The sequence below is a fragment of the Antechinus flavipes genome, chromosome 3 (assembly GCF_016432865.1).
Source record: "Antechinus flavipes isolate AdamAnt ecotype Samford, QLD, Australia chromosome 3, AdamAnt_v2, whole genome shotgun sequence".
Classification (NCBI taxonomy): Eukaryota; Metazoa; Chordata; class Mammalia; order Dasyuromorphia; family Dasyuridae; genus Antechinus; species Antechinus flavipes.
In genome coordinates, this window is record NC_067400.1 from 258,605,148 (window position 1) to 258,631,205 (window position 26,058).

The window sequence follows — 26,058 nt, forward strand, 5'->3', positions numbered from 1 at the left end:
AACCTAAGAAACAGAAGCTCTAACAAAAGAAGAACAAAGGTGTGAATGGATGAATCAAACTTAAAAAATATATATATACTTTTGGATATAAGATTATACGATGAGATCCTATGTTGCTTTACCATGAATTAGAGAATAAATCACTTAAAGTTTTAATTGTTGTTTGGAGAGAAATAAAATTGAAGGAAATAGCATTTTAGTTGGACATAAAGTAGGGTTTCTTGAGGAAGATCTACTGCTGAGGGTAATCATAGAATCTTTTGAGTTGGAAGAAATCTTGGGAGATCAACTAGTTCAACTCATATCAGTAAACCGATATGGAAACAGATTCATGAAGATGAATTTATCATCTTCATGGGATAGGGGAAGGGGATAAAGAAAGATCTCCATTTCCTTTACATTTCTCACAAAATATCTTTTTTCCCACTCAGAATTCTAGCTAAACTCTTTAGCTGCTTAGAATATTTTTAAAAAAACTCTCATATTTTGCTCCATTAGCTTTGCCTCTTCAGTCCCCTTAGAGGCTTTGAGGAGGGAAGTTGACTATCAGTGTTGAAATGGCTACTACTCTATGTGGTAAGGGAGAAATCCTGTCATCCTCTTTCTTCTATGTGTTCCTTCTGGAGAACTTTTAAAAACTTTTGCTTTGGAGAAAAACTCCATCTCAAGAAAACTTATCAAGATGGGAAGTAATACAGTCCCAGTTCTTAAGCAAACTTAAGTTTCTTCACAAAGCAGTCAGTCCAAACCTTGCCAAAAGTACTTTTGCTTTTTTTTTTTTTTTTAATAAGGATAAATATGGTTCCAGACCCTAAGGAACAGGAATTGAGCTAAAACAAATGTATATGGTAGACTAGCAAACAATATGAAAGTATTTACAAACATTTTTGTTGTTTTATTCAGTCATTTTCGGATGCATTTGACTCTTTGTGACCCCATTTTGGAGTTTTCTTAGTAGAGGTAATGGAATAAGTTGCCATTTTCTTCTCCAGCTTATTTTGCAGATGAGGAAACTGAGGCAAACAAAGTTAAGTGATTTGCCAAGGGGGTTATAGCTATTAATTGTCTGGCAGTAGATTTGAAGAAAGGAAGATGACCCTTGCTGACTCCAGACTTTACACTCTATCCATTATGTCCCATAGTTGACCTAGCTGATAGTGCTAAATTAAATGGTAGTATCTGAGTACTAGAGAAATCAGAAGATACATAAAGGTACAGTCATACAAGGTGTAACAGAATGGGTAGGACTTGATCTGGACTTTGAAAGTCAGGTGGGATTTGGGATATGCAAAAAGGGAGAGTGATGAGATATTGCAGATAGAAGCAATAAGGGCAGTCAGAGATATGAATGTGCATGATTAAGAAGAGTAAGCTATTTGGCCTGATAAAAATGGGGGGGGGGGTCTCTTTTGGAAAAACAGTGGAAAGAAAATGAAGATAGGGAGGAATTTAGCCAAGTTATAGAGGGCTATTAAAGCTAGGTGGAGAGAAGTTCTATGTGGTAGAAGATAGTCATTTAATGATTTATAGCAGAATGAGCATTGGAGTTGCATTCCAAAACCTGAATTATTTTTGTTCTATCTTCCTCTGAGCTATAGGTTGCTATACACATTGCTTAAAAAATATACGTCAGTGCCATTAGAGTTAGATTTTCATTATTAAAGACCTCCTATGATTGAGTCATTAGTAATGAAACTGAATATTCACTTTCCTTAAACACTTCTCATTAGTTGATGCCAACAAATATACTTCTGCAGATAAATCCTAGATTAGTTTTCTTAGGAACTAGACAGTTGTGTTTTGGAGTCATTGCTTAATTTTAACTCTTGGTCCAATTTTGGAAAATAATAGAACTTAATTTAGAGACTTTATTATAATCTATAGATTTATTTATTAATTATTACTTTGGATTGTGAAATTTGATAAACATTTATTGAGCAAGTTATATTCAGGATTCTTGGTGATACAGAGATAAATATAAGGTGATTTTCATCCTTAAAAACTTAAAATCTGAGGCATATCTGTATATGTGGGAAATGCTACATAAGAAATATACATTATGAAATGTCAGAGGCACAAAATGTCATGGATGTTAAGTACTAAGTGAGAAGTCTCTTTACTTGGGAGCTGGGTATGGATACACATATAAATAAGATGTTATTTTTGAATCTGTGATGAGACCAAAGGCTGGCTAGAGAAGGAGAAATAACTATCTACAGATTTGGTTAGTGCATCACAGATATGTAAATCTAGATTGTGTTTTAGTGGAAAAAATATTTTGAAATTAAGGTCAAATTAACTTCAAAATCCTACATTTATGACTTTAGTCATAAAAGCCTCCATTCCCTCATCTGTAAAGGTAAGATATTGTATTAGATATCCTCTAAGTCCTATCTAGTTTTAGATTTATGACTCCTTGTTGTATGGGAAAAGATTTATGGTTTTTCATCATAGGGACTGCCTGGTATGAAAACCTCCAATATTAGTGCACTTCACAACTAATTTATGGCTTAATAAGTAAGTCTTAAGAGTTGCTTAGGATTGAGAAAAGTTAAAAGATTAGCCCAGAATGACACAGATAATAACTATTAGAAGAAGAATTTGAATCCAGGTCTTTTTTACTCTAAGCTTTCCAGCCTCTCCACTATTCCATGTTACCTCTCTGATTTAGGTGACATTATTTTATTGGTGGGCAGCTAGACACTGCAGGGAAAAGATTACTGAGCCTGAAGTTAGAAGGTTCTGAGTTCAAATATGTCCTCAGAAATTTACTAATTGTGTGATCTTGGGCGAGTCACTTAACCCTGTTTGACTCAGTTTACTCACCTGTAAAATGATTTGGAGAAGGAAATGGCAAACCACTCCAGTATCTTTGTCAAGAAACTTCTGGATAGAGTCATGAAAAGTCGAGCACAACTGAAATGAATTGAATAGCAACAATCATTTATTGGTACTAATATCCATAGTCTCAGGTACATGACAACAATATGTGTTTTTATATGTTGGGAGAAAGTCTCCTGGAAAATCTAGAACCTTATTAAAAACCTTCCCATTTTAGTATTTTCTTGTTTACTTTGGAGAATTTACTTTGCATTTTAAAATTGCAAGATTATCTTTTATCACGTTCAGATACAACTAAATATTTTATAATGGAAAGAGTTTAAGTACATCTAAGAGAAGAAAAAAAGTAAAAATGTTGGAAACCTTCATTTTGTCTTCCTTTCCCCTTCCTGTTTAGTTTTGGTCTTGAGAGTCATGTGCTTCGGTTTCTTGCAAAACTTGACACAGAAGATTGTATTGATAAGGATCGGAGATTCATCATTTCGTATTATCTCAGTGATGATACCCTTTCAGTGTATGAGCTTCGAATGAGAAACTCAGGTAAGAGACTGGATTTAGAACTAGAAAAACCTGAAAAATTATCTAGTCTAACCCATGCATTTTATAATGGAAAAACAGAGGGGCAGATAGATAGCACAATGAATAGAGTACTGGCCCTGGAGGCAGGAGAACCTAAGTTCAAATATGGCCTCAGACACTCACTAGCTGTTTGACCCTGGGCAAGTCACCAACAATTGCCGCCAAAGAAAGAAATAAGGAAAGAAAAGGAAAGAAAATAGTGGTTCAAAATGGTGCCATCCAGAGAAGAGTAGTAACTGACAAAGCTGGCCCTTGAAATCCAGGGATCTAAGACTGACAAGTCTTTTAGTAACATTTGATGAGACATTTTCTAAAATATAGGAAGGCTGATCAATATGCCTGATTTGTATCCTCTAGATGTCAGCATGTGATCTTGACATTTTTTTCTTTTTTTTCTTCTTCTTAGCATTTATTTTCTTTCTAATATGCTTTGTAAATATTTTCCCTCACTTTCTGAGACATTTTAAGAAATTTTATGTTTAGGTAAATATTCTGGCTTCTAGGATAGAGAGTAACCTTTTGTATCATTTTTTAAATTTGAATTTTATTTTATTTTATACATTTAACAGTATTTTATTTTTCCAAATACATGCAAAAATAATTTTCAACATTCACTTTTGTAAAATTTTGTGTTCCAAATTTTTCTCACTCTCTTGCCCCTCTCCCCATTCCCTAGACAGCAAGCAATCCAATATAGGTTAAATATGTGCAATTCTTCTAAATATATTTCCATATTCAGCATTGCATCAAATGTTTAACTCTCCTCTTTGGCATCTAAAGCATTTTACATTTAGTCTCTTTCTACTTTTCCAGGTTTTTTAAACATCATTCCATTCCTTGCACTTTATGGTAGCTCTTCCCTCCATGCACCATCTCCCGCTTTTCTTCTTACTTAGAAGACTATACTTGTTCTTCTCTGATTATCAGACTGTGACTTTTCAAGATTCAGCTCAAGACTTTGTACAGAAAGTCTTTTTAAGTCCTCTGGGCTGCTAGAGCCTTCTCTGTATCGATGTTACATATTATTTCCTGATTAAATTTTGAGGTCCTTGAGTATGACAGCCATTATACCTTTTTCTTTTTTTTCTCCAGTACTTGGCACAGTGTCTGGCATATAGTAAGCTCTTAATGAATGTTTGCTAGTTAAACAAGGTGGAGGGGGCCTTTCATCTTTCTTGACCTAGAAAGACATATGTTTGCACCATTCTGAGTAGGAGTGCATGAAATCTATCTTAGGGCAGGCTACCAACTGTTGCTTTCTCCCTCAGTTTGATTTCTTCAGTAAGGGAAGAATGTACCAAGACAAATCTTGAGGCAAATTTGTGTATATCATTAACAAAAACAAAAAAAGTTGCTAATCTTGAAGCAATTGGTCACAAAAATGAATCTATTTGGGAGAGGGTAGACAGAGAGGATCTGGACACTGGTATGGCGCTCATAGCATGGAAACTCTCTTTACCGATTGTCAGTTCCTTTTAAACAACTATTTCTAGAGATTGATCTGGGACACTAAGAGATTGAATTGCTCTTGGTAATAAATTAATTTAGGTAGTGTGGTCATTTGTATTGTATTGTCTTGTCCTACCCATGAGCAATATATTTTTCCAATTATTTAGGTCAGAAATACAACATAAATCTCGTTCTTCCTGATTCTTTCTGGTTCTTTATTTACCATAGCATATTACCTCTTCCTACCAACCACTGGTCTTAAGGCAAATCCTTATAAATTCAAAATAATTTTCCATGTCTTATCTACTCTTGGACTTTTAGCTGCTAAGATAGTTAAAGCTGTGAACACATAAGCCAGTAACAAGAAGCACAGTAGCATGTCAGTACATATCAGTGGTCATTGTATTGCGTAAAGTCTTAACAACTTTCAGTTATTTGTTTTTCTGTGCATACCCTTTGATCCAGCAGTGTCTCTACTGGTTCTGTATCCCAAAGAGATCATAAAAAAGTGAAAAGACCCCACATGTGTAAAAATGTTTGTGGCAGTCCTTTTTGTAGTGGCAAGGAACTGGAAACTGAGTGGATGCCCATCATTTGGGAAAAGGCTGAATAGGGTATGGTATATGAATGTTATGCAATATTACTGTTCTATATGAAATGATGAGCAGGATGACTTCAGAAAAACCTGAAAAAATTTACATGAACTGATATTGAGTAAAGTGAGCAGAACCGAGAGATCACTGTACACAGCAACAAGAAGATTATGTGCTGATCAGTTGTAATGGACATGGTTCTTTTCAACAGTGAGGTGCTTCAAGGCAAATTCTACCAGTATTATCTTATCTGGTCTTAAATAAAAGCTAATTACTCTGTCTTTCTCAAAGATGTATTGAGTCAATCTTTTGGTCTTTTGGAAGATGCTATAGAAATGTGAGGTACTTTTTACAAAAGCAAGGCATAAGCTTTTTGTTTGTTTTAGAGCAAAAACTAATCATTTGTCATTCATTATCTTTCTCTAGGGATACTTGGTGGGAAATTCTTGGAAAGAGATCGTGTTAAGAAACCTGGACAGTTACTTTTTAAGAGTGAGCCTTCTGAATTCTTCAAGGCTTGGGATCTGTTTGTTGGTGCCCATGTTTGCTTCAATGGTCACAACTTTATTTTGTTGAACTGTGATGAATATGCATTCTCCTACATGGAACAGCATGCAAATGAGGTGAATAGGTATTCCATTCTCAGTTTCTTGTTTTGCCTTTCAGCAAATTGAATTCTTTCCCCCTTATCCCACAGCATCCTTATTCCTCTCCCACCCCTTCATTTTAACACCAGTTTTATATAAGAACCTGGCATATATAACAGAACTCCATAACTTAGTGATAGATCTTGTTTACTTTGTCTGTGTCTGTTTATTCCTCTGAGTATCATTAATGCAGATCATATTTGCAATACAAACCACACAGTTCAAACAAATTTCCTGGTTTTTATGTTGATACTGACACTGTTTCACAAAGAGATTCAACAACTTTAGAAAAGCAAAACAATTTTTCAGCATATATTGTGCGATTTTGCTTATACTAATAATAAAAAAAATTAGATATTAACCAAACAGAAGTCATATTGGAATTTGATAGTTGTTATGGCTGCAACGTCTTACAGCAAGGGTCACCTGGAGCATTAGCAAAAATATGAATCCAAGAAGAGATTAGTGCTATCTGTTTAGAAAGAATTAGAGGAAGGTTGCTATGGGGAAAGCAAAAGAAAGAGACAGGAATGTGACTGCTTTTAGTTTATTATAGAATTTCTAAGTAATGATAATTTTAAAATTGAGTTCATATAATATCTTTTCATTGAAGAATTCAGCATGCAAGTATACACGAAAAGTTAAGGAACTCTTTGCCAATTTATCTTAATATAAAATTTTATTATCATCTATTTAGTAGAATAATGATTATAATTTCTTCATGTTGTTGAGTCATTTCAGTCATGTTCAACTCTTCATGACTCCATTTGGGGTTTTCTTGGCAAAGATCATGGAGTGGTATATTTCCCTTTCAATTCATTTTACAGATGAATAAACAGGGTTAAGTGACTTGCCGAGGATCACACAACTAGTTGTTGGCTGGATTTGTACTCAGGCCAGCACTATATCCACTGTGCCACCTAGTGGCCTGATGACAATTTTACATGAGTCCAATAATATTCCTGTAGCATTTTGATGCAAATTCTTCCAGTATTATCTCATCTGGTCTTAAAATGTTCCACTGGGATAAGTTGCTAAAATAAATCTCAGCAAATTAAATCTTTTTGTCAGCAATATTTAGACTGCAAATTATAGAAAAATATCATATTGCATATATATAAACATACATAAACATGTAAACATGTATATATACAGTTTAGACTGTGATTTTGAGAGCTGATATTTGAGCTTGGTATTCCTTTCTTTTCTTTTCAAGTCACTGAGGTCTCAGTTTTCTAAATGGCAAGGATACTCAGTAGGAAAAAAAAGATACAAATACTTTTAAATGATTATACAACATCTTAAAATGCATGCTTTTCAAAATTTCAGTATATGAAAGAGAAATTTAGTATATTATTGTGCAGATTTTTATGCCTACTATTCTAGATTCCTTAGCCAGTCTTGCAAATAACTCAAAAACATGTATAAACATATAATGTAATTATCTTATATCTTATAGACATAAGACATTTTTAATAGTAATTATTCATCTACCTGTCAAATTTGTATTATCTCATTTATTCTATAGATCCCTTGCAAAGAATCACACACAGAAACACAAACATAAATCAAGACATGCACTGGGATGTTTTGCAGGAGTGATGAAGGAAGTGGGGGAAGGAAGGCTGATTCCTGTTTTATTAAAATTCTTCCATTGGACACTCTCTGGTTTCATTCAGGCATGGGGTCTCTAACATAGTTAATTGCAATAGTTGTCCTACTCTGCTGAGTAATTAGATAATAAGCCATATGTTTATCATGCTCAAATCTATAGTAAGACAAATTATTTACTTTAGGAGCTTATCAAAAAAAGGGGCCTTTGACTTTGTGGGGGAAAAGAAGAGGCTCAATATATGTCATTGAACTTTATGCTAAAGACAACAAAGTATCTAGTGGAACAAATTAAAAGAGCTATATTTTAAATTTTGAGTAGCTGTGTAAGGTGATGTTTTGAAGACTTTTTAAGTTAAAGTTCACTGAAGTGGGTTTTACTCATGAAGTACTTCATACCAGTGGCAGCAGTCAACAACAACTTGAATATACAGATTCAATTAGCCCTCAATTAAACTAGTCTGCTTTGTACCTTAGTTTAAAATAATCTTATCTTCTATATTAGTGTTACCATGACCAAATGCTTTATACTTTCCCCCCTTATTTTTCAATGTAAAGTTTATATTTTAAGAAAAAAATCATGTTATTAGTTTTTTTTAATATCTTATAAGAAACTTTATGATTTTAAAGAATTGACTAGAATAATGATTTTTATTTTACAGATTTATTGTTTTAGAAAATTCTGACTGTATTAACCATTGTGATTTATCTGTTTATTGTAATAATCTAGAAGGTCTACAGTCACAGAAAAGAATAGGTATTTTATTTGCTTAACATCAGCAGAAGAATTGGCCTAAGTTTTTTTTCTTTACATTTAAATACACGTATAATATTTTTTTTTCTTTTTTAGTTTCCTATGAGCAACATTGAGCTTATCCTAAAAAAGTTGAAAGCTATTGGGAGCCCTAGTGCCAGAGACATCAAGCTGGTCTTTGCAGCCACTGATCCTAAGCACACAAAAGTGCTGGATTATGAAACATTCAGGTAAGAATGTGGGAGACCATATTCTTTTTTGCTTTTCCTTCAAGATTTCCTAGAATGCATTAACAATACACTATTTCCTGGAGTCTGTATATATTTTATGGAGACATTTCATTTCTTTTCTTTTTACATATGTGGTCTATTTTTCATATAAGATATACCTGATATATATATATATATATACACACACACACACACACATATATATGTGATATAATCAGATATTGGACTGTGAGACAGAAGCTGCCATTTTTCATATTTGTGTTCTCAATACCATACAAAATACCTTTCACACTATAGGTATTTAAGAAAGTTGATTGAATTGCATGTGAAAAAAATTCATATAGAGACACAGGAAATAACAAGCTGGCAACAGCTTCTTCTAAGTCATGGCATTGAAGCAACAGAAAAACATCAGAGATCACCGAAGTAAAGGTGGGAAAATTATATATATATGAAAAACTAAAGCAAAAAAGTCTTTCAAATCAAGTCATGAATTTTTTATTTTATTTTATTTATTTATTTATTTATTTATTTTTACTGGAATTGAGATTAAGATCAAATAAATAATTGAAAATAAAAATAAAAGCTTTCCTGATTCCTGGAGAAATGAAGTGACCTATCCATCTATCCATCTATCTATCCATCTATCTGCCTAGCTAGCTAGCTACTTGTTTGCCTACCTTGAATATCTTATCAGTTATCTATCTAATCAATCAGTTGTATCTATCTAACTAACTTGGGAAGGACATATTAATATAGGAATATAAAGAAAGAAGAGATTGCATTAATCACAGATTTTCAACAAGTACTGGCCAAATATGGTAAGGATGAATTTCCAGGACAATTTTCTAAATGGTAATGTGGCCTTTTGTATTATCATGATTTGAAATATTTGTTCAGTTAAGGAATAAAAGTTGCCTTCTCTGAAACTTACCCTTGAAAGAAAGGCATTGTCATTCTAATATAGTCACTTCTTTGCTTTTCCTCTCACTGAGTTTGACCTCCTCTCAGATCACTATCAACCCTGTTTCTATATAATAAACTCTCATAGGGGAGAAGAGATAAACAATAAAGAAGAACAATGGAGTCTCCAACCTGAAAACGATTGACTCATTTTTAAATTTATTTTTTATTTTTTGTTTTTTGCTGAGGCATTTGGGATTAAGTGACTTGCCCAGGGTCACACAGCCAAGAAGTGCTAAGAAGTGTTAAGTGTCTGAGGTCACATTTGAACCCAGGTCCTCCTTACTTCAGGGCTGGTGCTCCATCCACTGTGCCACCTAGCTGCCTCTCATTTTTTTTTGCATAAGAGTAAAACCACTGGATTCAGCTTTACCCAATTTGGGACACTGATTGAAATGCAATATCATCCTATCGCATATTTCCCAAGCACCTAGTCAATATCCAAATTTATCAATGATTCAATTTCATCTACATATTAAAGGAAGTCAATATTTCTTTTTTTTTTCAATACCCTCTCACAAATTTTGAAATACACAACAGCAATTATCACTAATCATTTATTTTTATCTAGAGCCTGCAAACTTTTAAGATAAGAATATTAAGGAATTATGAACACATGTAAAAAAAACAAAACAAAAAAGCCCCATGAATTAGATTTCTATCTCTTAGGCAGAAGGATGAAGGAGAAGGGGGAAGAAGGGGCCTGTCATCTATATGAATTATCTATCAGTGAGAATTTACTATGTGCTGAACAAACCTCTCATTTGCCAGACTCAATTATGACATCTATCCTCTTTGGATGAAGATGGCAATAACTGAATTGGAGCTCAGTCATACACAATGACAGTCACATATACTTGCTCCTCTTTACTCTTATCTCCTGCATCTATTTTTTTGTTTCTAACTCTTATTTGACTGATTCTAATCAAATATTATCTAATCAAACTTTTTTTTCTAACCTTATGCAACTTTGATATATTTCATTGTGCTATGTCCTCCTCAATGTTTTTCTTGCATTGTAGAGAAATATCATATAAATTATTCCCATTTGAGAGGCAACTAAGTGGCACAGTGGATAGAGCACCAGCCCTGAAGACAGGATGACTTGAGTTCAATTCTGGTCTCAGGCACTTAATACTTCCTAACTGTGTTACTCTGAGCAAGTCACTTAACAACAATTGCCTCAGCAAAAAGCAAACAAAACAAAACAAAAAATTAAAACTAAAAAAAAAAAAAACCCATTTGGGCAAAGCCAAGATGGTGGAATAGCATAGAGAGAGTTATAGTGATCCCATCCGCCTTCTCTCCACAAAATATTTCTCCATACAAAGCACCCCACATCAAATCCTGATCAGAAAATCCAAGAAAAAGTTATAGTAATTTTTCCAGCCCATTTTAGCATAAGGAGACTAAAAGCAAAAGGCCCTCGGACACTGGAGATGGTATCTGGCTAGAAATACATGGAGTAGTCTGTTGGTGAGGGACTTAAAGGGTACCTAGATTGAGGTTATAGTTAAGATGAGGTCTTAGAATCATACTGGGGCACCACAGTCTTGTATAGGATATGGACTTAGGTACCAGTTGGTCACTATCCAGTTCTGGATTATAGACCCTGGGCAGACATAGGACTTTAGTCTAGGAGTAGCATTCTGGAGTAAGAAGCAGTTGCCAGTCCTAAATTCTGTACTAAATAAGTTCAGAAGTAAGCAGTAGTTATATGACTTTGACCTGGGAGTGGAGTGCTAATTTCTTGCTTAGTCTTATGGCCTAAGAGTAATAACCAGAGGAAGAATGTCAGACCAAAGGGAAGTGTACAGTTCTATCACTCTGAAGAGCTTCTCAGCTGGCTGGTAGTGGCTAAGCCTAGTCTTTTATTGCTCAGACCCAAACCCAGGTCAGGAACCTGTAGAGCTCAGGCCAGGTGGGCAGTGATTAGACTTTTCTCTGGATCTGAAAGCTTACAGGTCTGCAGTCTGAGCTGTCCCTGAGATTCTAGAATAACATAACATTTAGTACTCTAAGAAAGCAGCAACAAGACCATCACAGAACTTCCCTCCAAAAAGATACAGAATCTGACTATAAGCATAAACTTCCCACAGTGAGAACATTGCCTGGAAGAATGAGCCAATGAACAAACAAAAAGAATCCCACCATAGAAAATTGTTATAGTAACAAGGATGCTCAAGGCATAAACCCAGAAAAAAAGAATGATTCTAGATTATCTACATTCAAAGCCTCAGGGGCTAGTAGAGGATAAGATGGAAAATTATGCCATGAGAATAAGGATCATGAGTTTGCGAAGACTTTGGAAGATAGTGGATAAACAGTCCTAGTAAGCTATCATCCATGGGATCATGAAGAGTTGAATACAACTGAACAACTGAAAAAACACATAATTAAAATTCATGAAAGAAATTAGGCAAGAGTTGCTTTATTTTTTGTTATATTATTAGAATGCTAAAGGAAATTTTGGAAAGAAATAAGATCTAGGGAAGAAAGAATTGGAAAAATAATTTGATACACCAAATCTTGCCCAAGAGATAAAACTCCCTGAAAATTTGAATAGGTCCAATAGAAGCCAATGACTCCACAAGACATTAAGAAATATTAAAACAAAGCTAAAAGACTGAAAATATGGAAGAAATTATAAGGTATGTTATCAGCAAAAAGAATTGATCTAGAAAACAGATCTAAAAGAAAAAAAGAATAATTGGATAACCTGAAAATCATGACCAAAAAACCAGTCTAAATATCACATTTCAAGAAATCTTAAGGAAAATTTCCCAGACATCTTAGAACCAGAAAACAAAGTGGAAATAGAATTTATCATTCATCTCCTGAAAAGAAAAACTGCAAAATAAAAATTCATACATACATCATAGGTAAAATCCAGTTTCCAGATCAAATAAAAAAATACTGCAAGCAAGTGGAAAGAAAGAATTTAAGTGAACTGAAGAGCCACAGTCAGGATCACACATGATTTGATAGCCTCCATTCTAAAGGAGCGAGAGATCCTAGAATGTGATAATCTCTAAGGCAAAGTATTAGGTTTACAGCAAAGAACAACCTATCTAGCAAAATTGAGTATAAATTGAGAGGTGGAGGGGAAATGAACTTTTTAATGAAATAGAGGAATTCCAAGATGATGAAAAAGTCAAAGCTATATAGAAACTGATGGTCAAATATAGGAATTAAGGGAAACATAAACAGGTAAGCTAAAAATTCATGAGACTAAGTAAGGATAAACTACTGAAATTTTAGTAAGGAGAGATGAAAAATGTGTTCCTATTATCCTAAATCCTATCAAGTCACAGGAGTCTAGATAGAAGCCTGAGAGTGGTTCTGTTGTTTTGATGATCTTAAAAGAAGACTGGAAAAGAAGGGGAAAAGAAATACTCATTCAAACAAGAAAGCAAAAGTGAAACAATAACATCAGAAGTGTATTATTGGCATGTCTTGTGGAAATCCCAGGCATTCATCTATTGCTGACATTTGCTTGTAGTCCAGCTCCATGGATGTTATATAACACTTTATTCTTTCCTTAGATATTACCACAGTTTCAGTGTCACATGACCTTTGAGAAAAAAAGGTCACTATATACACATCATTTTCTTTGGAGGGAATTGAATACTGAATTCATAGTTGGTTAGTGTAATTAGCCATCTCTGGAAATCAGGATCTAATTTGGCAATGATTAAAATATATTAGTGTATTGTTATCCTACATTTAAAACCATTCCATATACATAAGCTTTATAATTCTCAGTGATAATCTACTTCACATTCAGTCAGTGTGAATTAAGTGCTTACTATATGCCAGGTACTGTGCTAAGTGCTAGGAATAAAACAAAACAAATCAATCACTATTATTGACTATTCTAGACTCTCCTAACTCTTACTTTCATTCAAGATTCTTATACTGTTCTTAGGTCCATATCAAAAGCCTAGTCCAAATATCAGAAATCCCTTGTGAATGTCAAAAATCTATTAATTAACACTACTTTTCCAGAGTTGCGTTCATGTTTTAACGTTTTAACATTTAGCATCATGTTTTAAAATTGATCCACAATATCAATTTTTAACCAATTGCTAAAGGAAAATTGTACTAACTGGCCAATCTTAAATGGTATAGAAACCAATAAATGGTCTAGTAAGACAGCTGACGTATATAATACCATTTGCTATCTCTCTAAATTGTAGAATAGGCTAACTATATTCATTTCATTTTATTCTCTTTATCACCTTCCTCATAACCAGTCAAGTATGGCTTTTTCTTTGGTCACTGCCCTTTATTCTCTGTTTCCACTCTTTCATATCTGATGCTAAAGATTTAATCAGTCACAAACTTTTACAATTAGTTTATTTCTATTCTATTGACAGTATCATAGCCCTTAAGTCCATGTGGTCCTTTTTTTTTTTTTTTTTAAGTTTTACAGAGTTTATATCTAATGAAAAGCCATTCATAACAATTCCACTTAAGCCATTTCCTAACATTCAGACAGAGGTTTAGCTCTCTATCCTAATTTATATTTTGTATATTGCCAGCTAATTCCTGACTTGAAGCATTTTCCTTTTTCAGCACAGATTAAACATATAGATATGTAATGTAAGCTTGTATGAATCAACTATGGAGTTTTATGTGACACAAAGTCAGGATTTAAAAGAGGTACATTTGCTATCAGAGGCATAGGAAACTGAGGTTGTATAAAATATGTGTCTTTTGAAACTTCCTTCAGTCTTTGAAGAAGAGATAACTAGTCACTTCAGTCTAGAATTCTTTGTTCCAAGATAGTTGCAGAGACAGGTGGCCCACTATCATTTCTTTTCTCTCCGCTATGGCTCTGTTCTCCCTTTCCAGTCTCTTATCTCTCCAGCTTAACTCATTAAGTTCTGATCACAGCTGAGAACCCAATCTGCCTCACAATCTCTGTTGCTTAGCTTATGGAATCTGATCCATTTTCTCTCACCCTGCTCTCTCACAGACTTTACATCTTTTCACCTAGCTCAAAGATTGTGAATAAGAGTCCAAATCTCTTTTCAAGGCTAGTCTTTTCAAATCCCAAAATGTTGCTGGTTCTCAAAACCCAGTTACATATGAAATGGGTGTTACAAAGGTGTAAATCAGTAGCAATAAGAGCAGTAGCTCTTAGCATATCGATAAGCAATTACATAAGTTAAGTTTATATGCTGTCAAATCAATGAACCAAACAGCAAGCTTTATTAAGCTCTTACTTTCTACCATGCTTTCAGCTAAGTGCTAAGGATACAAAAAAAGAAAGCTCAGGAAGATTACATTCTATTTGGAAAGACAAGATATGTGTCAGAAATGTATGATAAATACAGAGTAGAAAAAAAAGAAAAATAGTTAAGAAGAATAAAACTGAAAAATAGTGATAAAGATAAAGATAAAAAGATAAGATAAAAAATCTAGCAAAGGGAAAGGGAAGAAAAGTAAAATAGCATTAAAGAAAAAAACTGTTAAAAGAAAAAATTGTAGGTATCAGAATTTTAAAAGCCCAACATAGAAAAATAGTATTTCTCTCCAAAACACACACACACACACACACACACACACACACACACACACACACACAATAATAATGAAATAACATAAATCCTATAAATAAAAATTTAGGAATCAGAAACAAAATTTAAATGTTTGTTGTTATCTTTAATGTATGCAAGAAGGAATTAAAACAGATCTAAACTCCCAAAGTAGAAAAGTTTAAAAAAAAAAAAAATCCCATGGAAAAACCACCCATGTGTTGCACCCAGGTTGTCAGGATTTGCATGTCTGTTGGAAGATTAAAAATGGAAAAAAAAATAAAAAAAAAGAAGAAGGTATTTATTGTCTCTTCTGTCTTTTGTTTTGAAATGAGGGCATTATTTGGCCTGCTCCTCCCACCAGGCCTAACTCTAGTCTCTGACATAAATGCTACGCCTACAGAGAATTCTCCCAGAAGACTTGGGGAGATGGGGCAAAAAATGGAGAAGGCAATATGACCTGACAACCTATCATCCTTCCAGACAGCAAAACCAATTGACTCACTTTCCCCTAAGGGCAAAAGCCCTCAGTTAAGCTTTATCTACTTTGGGATGTTTATTAAAATTAATAAATCAATGTCATTCTTTTCTCACATCAATTTTAAGCCTCCATTTAGCATATAGATGTACTTACAATTAAGGCAATGTTCCTTCCTTTTATAACTTCTCATTCAATAGTAATGAAATGCAAAATTCAAGAGCAATTGTGATTGATCATAGTTTATAAAGAATATTTAGGTATTAAAGTATGAATCAAATCAGGAATTAAAAAAAAACACAACAAAGAACAGAAAAACTTTGGATTTAAAATCCACCTCTCAGACAGAAGGGAAAAGAGGATTACTAGATTCTTGGACAGTGGATAATTCTCCACTTGAAACATGCATCTAGCCAAGCCTTAACTATGCCCCTCTGGCTTTGTTGGGTAAAAGTTGTAGTGGTCCTAATCACTCTCTACTTCAGCCATAGCAAATCATTCTCATTTTATTTGATTTCTCCAGCATCCATCATCTTGCTGCTCATTCTCAGTGGACCAATTGCATCTTCCATTCAGCCTCTTCTTAGCCCTTTGTATCCATATGTGTGACTGCCATGGTAGCATCAATATTGAGCCTGGCAACCTTGTATCTCAACATCTTCATACTATCTTGCTTGTATTATAGAAAATTCTTCTTCAAACTCACTGACTTTCATAATGGTTTCTGCTTCAAGCAAGGGAAATAATGCTTTCTCTTTTGAGAATGAGCCCCTCTTTAATATATAGGTCACAATAAGCAAAAAAAAATTCCATTCTGGCCAGCAGAACTTTTATTCCACTTCTGTACATGCCTGGGAAGGAAAGGAGGGAGTGGCAGAGAGAAAATGAGCTACAGTAAAAATGGGAAAATTTAAATTTAAGGTCAGCTGAAAGATTTCTTATCCTACCGACAATGTGAATGAATGAGTTGAGGAGTATGTAAATTAAATTAAAGCTAGAAGACAAAGAAGGCTTTCAATTCAGACTGAGGGTTTTGACTTTTGAAAGCTATATGGGAGGAAGCCAAGCCTGATGGAGTAAAGACATGGAGTTAGAAATCAGAAAATAAGCTTATAAAAATGCTGAAGTGACTATGTTCTGTTATTGTTTCTTCAGTTGCCCATGGCAATGTTGACTGGTAACCCAGATACCTATTAGAAGTTTAAAATATTGGAAAACTTAACTTTCTGTTTTATATAAGCATCAGTGTGTCTCCAAAATGTAGAATCATAAAAGTCTAGAAGATTAGAACTAGAAGAATGCTTAGAGATGTTTCCCATTTCAAATTGTGCTGCCTAGGAGGGAAATATCTACATTCTCTACTGCAGATCATTCTATCCCCAATTGCCAACTCAGGCAGCTGAGTTCAAATTGAACCAGGGAGAAGGAGGCAGTGTCAGGGATATAAAAGAAGCAGGATATGGAAGAGGAAATCCTTTTTATAAAAAGGAATATTTTAAGAACTAAGGATCTTTGGTGATAAAAATTTTGTGGACTCGTTGGAAAACCTGGATTTATTCCAACAATTACAGTTTATAGATAAAGCAAAGAGATTCAGAGGGATTTCTAAAGTATCTTATTCCAAGGTCACAAAGCTAATTAACACTTGACACAAACAACGAGAAAGAAAGAAAAAAAAGAAAGAAACAAACAAATAGTTATATCTTATTTAGAATTTCCAACTTTTTTTTTAACATCAAGAATTTGTCATTTCTTTGCATTATATATATGCATATATACTTATCTACATATCTATATTATGGTAGTATAATTTTTGAAATTTAATTCAACATGGACATTTATTATGTAAAAGCAATTCTCCATTCAGACCTTTAACATAGCCACACATAGTAAGATTTTAATGTGTCACATAACCAGGAATTGTTAAGTGTCTGAGGCTGGATTTGAACTCAGGTCCTCCTGACTTCAGGGCTGGTGCTCTACCCACTGAGCCATCTCCTCCCCTTTATATATTAATAGATTATGGTCCAATTACTATTTAGCCTCATGTGCTTGGGACCTCAGTGCATCAACTCAAGCCTCAGCCCATTACATCCCCCTACCCCCTCTCCTAGATGACAGGTAGTACAAGATATGTTAAATATGTTAAAGTATATGTTAAATACAGTATTTGTATACATATTTATACAGTTATCTTGCTGCACAAGAAAAAGCAGATCTAGAAAGAAAGAAAAAAAAAAACCTGAGAGGGCAAACAAAAAAGCAAGCAAACAATAACCGAAAGAGTGGAAATGCTATGTTGTGGAACACACACATTTCCCATGGTTCTTTCTCTGGGTGTAGCTGATTCTTTTCATTACTGAATAATTGGAACTTGTTTGAATCATCTCATTATTGAAGGGAACCACGACCATCAGAGTTGATCCTCATTGAACTGTAAAATGATCTCCTGGTTCTGCTCATTTCACTCAGCATCAGCATGTAGGTCTCTCCAGGCCTCTCTGTATTCATCCTGCTGGTCATTTCTTACAGAACAATAATGTTCCATAACATTCATATACCACAATTTTTTCAGCCATTCTCCTTCCAATTGATGGGCATCCACTCAGTTTCCAATTTCTGGCCACTACAAACAGGGCTGCCACAAACATTTTTGCACATATGAGTCCCTTTCCCTTCTTTGAGATCTCTTTGGGATATAAGCCTTAGAAATTACACTGCTGGGTCAAAGGGTATGCACATAAACGTCCTTTTTTCATTTCAGATAAAAGTTCCTCTCATGCTCACTACTGCCACCCATCTCTGCCTCCATGTTTGTATGCTTCTCAAGTGCTTCATTGATGAAAAATAACAAGTTCCAAACCCTTCTTCTTCCTTTCTATACTTGTGTGATTCCTTTTATCTTTTCTTCTTCAGGCCTTCACAACAACCCTACATCGCTCCTTCCTATGGCTTCTGCTTTTATCATATAACTTTGTCAATATCCTTTTAATACATTAAGGTTTGAAGGGACACTTATATCTTCTTTTATGAAGATGCCAGCACTACATTTTAGTCCTTTCTCCCTGCCCCCTCCCGTAGTCGCTAATTAATTTATATATCTAGGTTTTTCTGAACTTCTCTGTTTGGATTTTAAAGTCTTTAAACTCTGGTCTTTTCAACAAAAATGCTCAAAATCCCTCCATTTCATTAAAAGGGTATTTTCTCCCTTCCTCTATCTCTTCCCCCTAAATATTATACTTAGCTTTGCAGTATATTCTTTTTTTTTAAATTTTTTTAATTTTATTTTATTTAATAATAACTTTGTATTGACAGAATCCATGCCAGGATAATTTTTATACAACATTATCCCTTGCAATCGCTTATGTTTCGTTTTTTTCCCTCTCTCCCTCCACCGCCCCCCCCAAGATGGCAAGCAGTCCTATATATGTTAAAGATGTTTTTGCAGTATATTCTTTGTTGTAAGCTGATATTTTTTTGTTTTGGACTACTATATTCTAGGATTTTTTATCTTATTTTTATTTATTTAGATATTTTTTATTTTCAGTAGTGGCTATAAAATCCTGTGGTATACCAATTATTATTCTTTGATATTTGAATTTATTTCTGGATTCTTGCATTCAGGATTTTTCTTTAACATGGGAACTTTGATTTTCCTAGAATTTTTTCTTTTGGAGTTTTCCCCCCCCCCCCAAGAAGTGATTGATTAACTCTTATCTTGTCTTTGCCTCCTCGTTCTAATAGATCTGAGAAATTTATTTTGTTATTTCTTGAAATATAGTGTCCAGGCTTTTTTGTTTGTTTCTTTGTGGATTTCAGGGAGTCCAATGTTTCTTAAATCATCTCTTCTTGATCTGTTTTACAAGGTAGTTGTTTTTGTTATTAGATATCTTATATTTCATTTTTCAATCTTTTATATCTATTTTAATTTTCTTGCTTTTTTCACAGACTTATTGATTTCTATTTAGTGTATCCTAGGTTTCAGGGAGTCCTGTCACTTGTGTAAGTTACACCACTTTTTCTTTGAAGCTGTTGATTATCCTTTCAGTTCTTTCTTCCTGAACTTCATTTCTTCTAAATATTCATGTAGTGCCTTAATCTGAAGCCATAAACTAAATTGAATTGTCCACAACTGAACTCATTCCCTCCCCCATCTTTAAAATAATCTTTTTTTTCTAATGTCTCAGTTACTGTCGAGGAAACCATTATCCTTCTAGTCACCTCCATTTACATCCTGAGTGTTAACTTTGAGTTCTCATATCTGTTTCCCATATCCAATCTGTTTCAAGGATGTCAATTACAGCTTCACATATCTTTTCTCTCTCCTTTGACATTTCTACCACCCTGGGTCAGACCCCTATCATTTCATTTCAAGTTTATTTCATAGCTTTCTGCTTGATCTACCTGCTTTAAGTCTCTCCCTACTCCAGTCTATCTTCTACCCATTTTTTCCTTTGTAACCATTTGTTTTTTATTTTATTTTATGCATTTAAAACATTATTTTGAGAAAGTCTTTAGATTTTATCAAGCTGTGAAGAATTCCTTGATAAACAAAAAAGAAGTTAAGAAACCATGATCTAGAGACCAAAACAATAATTACAGGAATTTCCAATATGCCCTTATACATTTAGAATAATACAAGCAAAATGTAAATAAGAAAGAACTGAAAAATTAGAACAACCTTCATTCATTTGCTAATATAATCTTAGTTTTATCTGCCTCAGTTTTCTCATCTATAAAATAGGGAGAATATCATCTATCCCTCAATGTTTCTCTGAAGAAAAAAAATGAGATATTTCTAAACTAAGTATTATATAAATGCTTGTTGTTGTTGTTGTTCTTCTTCTTTTTTACCTATTTCATTTAATTTTCTCTTACCTTCTTTCCTCTGTAGGTTATAAAATTATTTCAACATTAACTTCTATGTATGTTTGTGTGTGTGTATGTGTGTGTGTGTGTGTATGTGTACCACTTCTTTTGCCCAGTTCAGGAGATACATCCAAATTATAAGAGATAGCAAGTTCCTTTTTCTTCTTTTTCATTCATCACTCATAAAATCTTTTTTCTTATTCCATTGTCTTTTAAAGCAAACAAAAAAGTTTAAAATCAAACTACTGCTTCAGGGTTTGATCCTTTTTTCTTTAGTTGTTCTTACTTTATCAGTTAAAGAAATATTCTGTTTCTTTTCCCTATGTTAGTTTGCAAGCTGCTGATCATTGTTTAGTCCTTTGAAATGGCTCAAAATAATTTACCTTTTTAGATTTTTGTCACTTATATTTGTAATTCAAATAGTCTTCCCAGCTCTCCTTACCCCCCAGCAACATCCTCAGCTATAGAATTATAATCTTTTGCAGTTGCCCACTTTTCTTTCTTTCTTTTTTTCTTTTGTGTATTTTAATTCAAGTTTTTCCTTGATGGTTTTGATTGATCCCAGTTGGACTTATCTTATTTTTTATGGATACTTGTAGTATTTTTCTTTGAGCTATAAACTCAGATTGTATTTTATTTTGCCCTCTGATTCTTATAGTCTAGGATATATTAAAAAAAGATTTCTTAAATATTGTGTCCAGGGATTTTAATTGTTTTTTTTTTTTTAAAAGAAGCCCAGTGATTCTTTTGATATTTCTCTTTATTTTGTTTTTCAAGTTCATTGTTTCTTATAAGGAGATATTTTATTCATTCTTCTAATTAATCTTTCCCTTTTTTGATTATTTTGAATGTAACAAATGTGAGCATAAAATTTCCATGTAGAAAGAGGAACATAAAAAAAAGGTTGTATATGAAATTGTAAATCTGTTCATTACCTGGAGGGAACCCAATGTAGTTGATCACTGGGGAAAGGGGGGCAGAGGGGATTATCATGGTTAGCCTTACATTTCGAAAAATTTGCAGCTGAGTGGATGATGAACTAGCGTGGGAAAATAGTTGTGGCATGAAACCAGCCCAGGAGACTATTGCAATAGTGCAAGTCTGGGGTAATGAAGGCCTGAATTAGAGTGGTGACAGAGTAGAAGGAGAGAGGGATGTAATGAAAACAAACTTAACAGGACTTGTCAGTATTGGATCTTAGGAATGAGAGACTGAGGTGTTGATGATGGTGCTTATTTTTTGAACTTGGGTAGCTGAGAAGATGCTGCTGCCCTCAACAGTAATTATGAAGCTTGGAAAGGAAAAAAAAAAGTGCTTTTTGGGTTTCAGACATCTACTGGATGTCCATTTTGAGATGTCTAATTGGCAGTTGTAAATGTAAGTCTAAAGATTAGGAGACATATTCGGGCCAGATAAGTAGATTTGAAAATTATCAGCACATAGATAATAATTGAATCTATTAGAGCTGATCATATTACCAAGTACATAGTACAGAAGGAAAAAGGAAGAGGGCCTAGGATAGTCATGGAGGGGGCACCCATAGTTACCAAGTGTGACCTGGATGAAGATAGCAAAGGAACCTGAGGATCAATCAGGCAGTTAGTAAGACCACCCAGAAAAAATAATGTCCCTAAAACCTAGAAAGATGAAAGTTTAAAGAAGAAATGGGTGATCAATAGTGTTTAAAGCTTCAGAGAGGTCAAGGAGAATGAGGATTAAAAAATGGTTTTTAGATTTTGCAATTAAGAGATCATTAATAACTTTGGAGAGATCAGTTTTTATTGAATGATGAGGTAACAAGACTGTAGGGGTAAGAAGAGAGTGAGAAGAAAAAAGAGAAGGAACTTAGCCACTTAAAGGAGGAAAGATACAGGACAATAGCTAATGGGATGAATATGATGAGAGTCTAGTGGTCTCTAGAGATGTGAGAATTGGGATGGGCACTCCCCTCTGGCCAGCATAGATCCAATGTGAAAGAATTCATAAAATCCGAAATCTGAATGGCAGAAAAGAGAAGTTTATTGGCACTGTGAAGCCAGCTTTGCGAGGAAGACAGACTCCTCAGTGGCAAGGTCCTGTCAGAAAAATAACAAAAGGTTATCACTGAGAAGAGCATATCTTCACAGCAGGCAAGAATCTTGGCAGGCAGCTGTGCCAAGAAGAGAGGTTCCTTGGCAAGGTATAATCCTGCTTCAGACTTCTGCAGAGATTTGGAGTTTAAAATTGTCTTTTTATAAGAAGTCTTAGGTTGGGGCTTCTATTTAATGTCTCAGACCTAGATTTCCACTTGAAAAGAGAATACTTATCTTGGAGTTTCAAGCTACTCCATAAGAATATCAGGCCCAGATTTACAACTGAATGAGACCTCTTAAGTTTGAGCTACTGGGAGTAGTCCTGGAATAATCTTCAACTCAACAGAGGGTGCAGCTAGTCCCTGCCAAGATTTCCAATAGAATGAAACCACTTAACTGCCCTGAAGGGTGGGTCTCTGTCAGAGGAGAGTTTCAGAGTTCACTCCCAAAAGTCAGAGGGACATAATTGGCATCAAATAGATCAAGTCAAGGTTTCTTGAAAGTAGGGAAAATATGAGCATGGTTATGGCCATTACAGAAGCATCCAGTAGACAGGTAGAGAAGACAAGTGAAAGAATTGTAATGCCGGAGAAACTGAGGCAGGAGAGAGATTAGAGAGTTTTAATATTTTATTAATGGGAGAGTAAGATTGACTGGGCAGGACTCTCGTCTCAGATTATCCAGTCAGACAGAGATAAGTATACTGGGACCAAAGAATCCATATTGGTCCCAGGGCTGGAGGACCCAAAGAATCCAGCGTCCAGCATACAGCTGCCAGCCGCCATTCTCCAGCAATGAATGGAAGAATCCCAACTTCTTAAATACCTTTTTGGAGACACAGAAGAGAAAGGGAGGGAAAGTTTTTTTTATCAGGGAGGGGAAGCCATAAAACCTAAAAATTCCAGAGACAAAGAAGTAAAGATATCATGGGTTGATCTTGGAATATTCTAAAGGATATTGTAAATCCATAAAAGAATCAGGAGATCTACTCTTTTATCTTGCTAATTTATAACCCAAGAGCGAATAATCCTTAGTTTTACTGGGTCAGAGACAGAACAGTTAAGGAAACTGAGACAATGAAACTGAGTCAGGACAGTTAAAGAAAACTGTGGCATAACATTCCACACTCTTTCTCCTAAATATTCAAACCTTTGAATCTTAGCACCTTCCTCTAGGTATCCAGGAGGTCTTTGACCCACCCTATGTAAAGCAAACGGGCAAAAATAAAACTAGAAAAAATGTAAGGACTCATATGGCAAGAGCAAGTCTCTCCCTGATAACCCCAGAGTTAACAGCTGTACAAAGGCTCCCTTGTTGCAAGCATGTCAGGTCCTTTCCAGTTCTGGAGCACCACCTCAGCCAGAGAATCCAGTTTGAGATGGACAGTTAGGTCTGTGGTCATTTGTGCATTTAACTCAGTCTCTGCTTACAAAGCAGCAGGGTCCAAGGCCCATTCAGAGAGGCAGCCCTCTCCATGGGGGAAGGATGAGGCTTGTAGTAGCTCCACCCGTCCCCACCCAGAGAAACAGGCAGGGCTGCTACTAGAATACAGATTTCTGAGCAGATTACGCACAGTTAGACCATCAAGGCAGGCAAACTCCAAACTTTTTAGGTGCCTCAAGCCAAACTTCAAGGTCCTTTGAAATGCTGAAATATTTAATAAACTGGGATTGCAGGACTGAAGAAAAAATAGATCAGAGAGACTGCCAGTCCCAGGACAGGTGTCTGAGTTGTAGAACTTTTCTAAAAAAAAATAATCCCCAAAACTGAGTCTGCCAGGGAAATTTTAACAAAATAAAGGATTCCAAAGCTAAAACATCCAAATTCAATCTGAACTAGTGAGAAAGGGAGTGGGGCAGAGATGCCTAAGGCAGAGTGAATAGGAGCTAGGGGTTCCCATTCTTTCAGGTATTTTGAAAAAAATATACCAGTTCCCCTATGTTCTACCAGGTTCCCCAATGTTCTATCTCTACCTCCCCTTTTTTTTCTCACGGAAAGGAATTATCAAATGACCATTCCCCATATAAATCCCAAGAGCAAATCAAAATCCCTATACATAACAGACTAATACAGTAGCATTTCCTTAAAAACCCTCAAACATAATAATTACACAGTTTTAACAAATCCCATCCCAAGTCTTAAACACACAGTAATAGATGATCTAGGCAAGGTTTAACAGTCAGTCATCAACCATTCCCAAGGTCCCTCATATCAGTCCAAAGTACACTCGATGCAGGGTCCAGTCCATGGTCTCATTTTTAAAACTGCTGCTTCAGGCTATGAAATGACAGGAGGCTCTCATTCCTTGCAGAGTGGGTGCGTCATGCTGACAGTCAAGGTTGATCAAAACTGATCCAGGTTCCAGAAGCAAGCCAATATCTGTAATTTGACCAAAATCTAGAACAAAAACACAAATCTAACACATAAAGATTGGATCAGTCTCAGATAGAAAGACTCAGTTCACCAAACTGTTGCAAAACATGAGGAGGCCAAAATAAATTGGCCAGCAGTTTCCTATGTGAAGAGACGAGTTTGCTTTACAGGCCAAGCAAATGGGTGCAGTCTTACAGACTCCTGTCAATTGTCCAGTTATCATGTAGAAACCTTAAAGGAACAAAACACAAATATCCAGTAACAGACAGATGACCAGGCGAAATAGTTGCCCAAGCATTTAGGATACAATGATTACATATAACCAGACTGAAAATAGCAAGGCATGACATAATTGAATTGCATTAACAATTCTATTGACCATTGCTCTGATCAGAGAGAGATCAGTTACAGAAGGAAAAATTCAAGAACAAACATAAGCAGTTGAGTTTTAACAGCTTATCAATCAATTGTCCCAGTAACTGTCACAGGGTGGAGCTTTAAAACTCCCAAATAGCATTAGCTAATTTAAGCCCAAAAACTTTTACCTCCAATAACAAATGTCATTAATCAAATTTCTGATAAATCTTAAATATCCTTATAAGTCATGACAGAAAGAAATTGTCTCAGTAAGTTCACAACTTAGAACAATTATCATATCTAGGTAGATGTTAAATGAGTGAACATTATACATACAAATCAGTTTGCTTTTAAAATACCCAATACATAGAAAAATATCCCAAATTGCATATTGTCCATAACAGAAACATTTTCAAAAGGACAAAGAAAAAACTTATGTTCAGAGGCCCTTTAAATAACCTCAGGATGACCCAATACAATCAATTTAAACTTATACAAAACAACCCAATTCCACATAAAAGAATTCAAGAAGGTTTTTTTTTTTTTTTTTTTAACATAGCAATTAAACTAGAAATACTCAGACCAAAGTATGGATCACATTTATGACCATATCTCTTAACCAAGAAAACCTTTATGAAGAAACAAATATTTAATCAATTAACCTAAAAATAAGCATGTCCTTAAAAATCTTTTTTGCTG

General features: G+C 34.6%; 1 protein-coding gene across 1 annotated transcript in view; it reads left to right on the top strand.

Annotated features, from left to right (window-relative positions):
- The window catches only part of EFHC2 (EF-hand domain containing 2), a 220,451-nt gene that overhangs the window by 140,404 nt on the left and 53,989 nt on the right, over window positions 1-26,058 (top strand). The window contains exons 9-11 of the mRNA XM_051984989.1: window positions 3,239-3,381; window positions 5,889-6,085; window positions 8,571-8,704. Coding sequence (XP_051840949.1) covers window positions 3,239-3,381; window positions 5,889-6,085; window positions 8,571-8,704 — 474 coding nt within the window. The remainder of the gene's footprint in view (window positions 1-3,238; window positions 3,382-5,888; window positions 6,086-8,570; window positions 8,705-26,058) is intronic.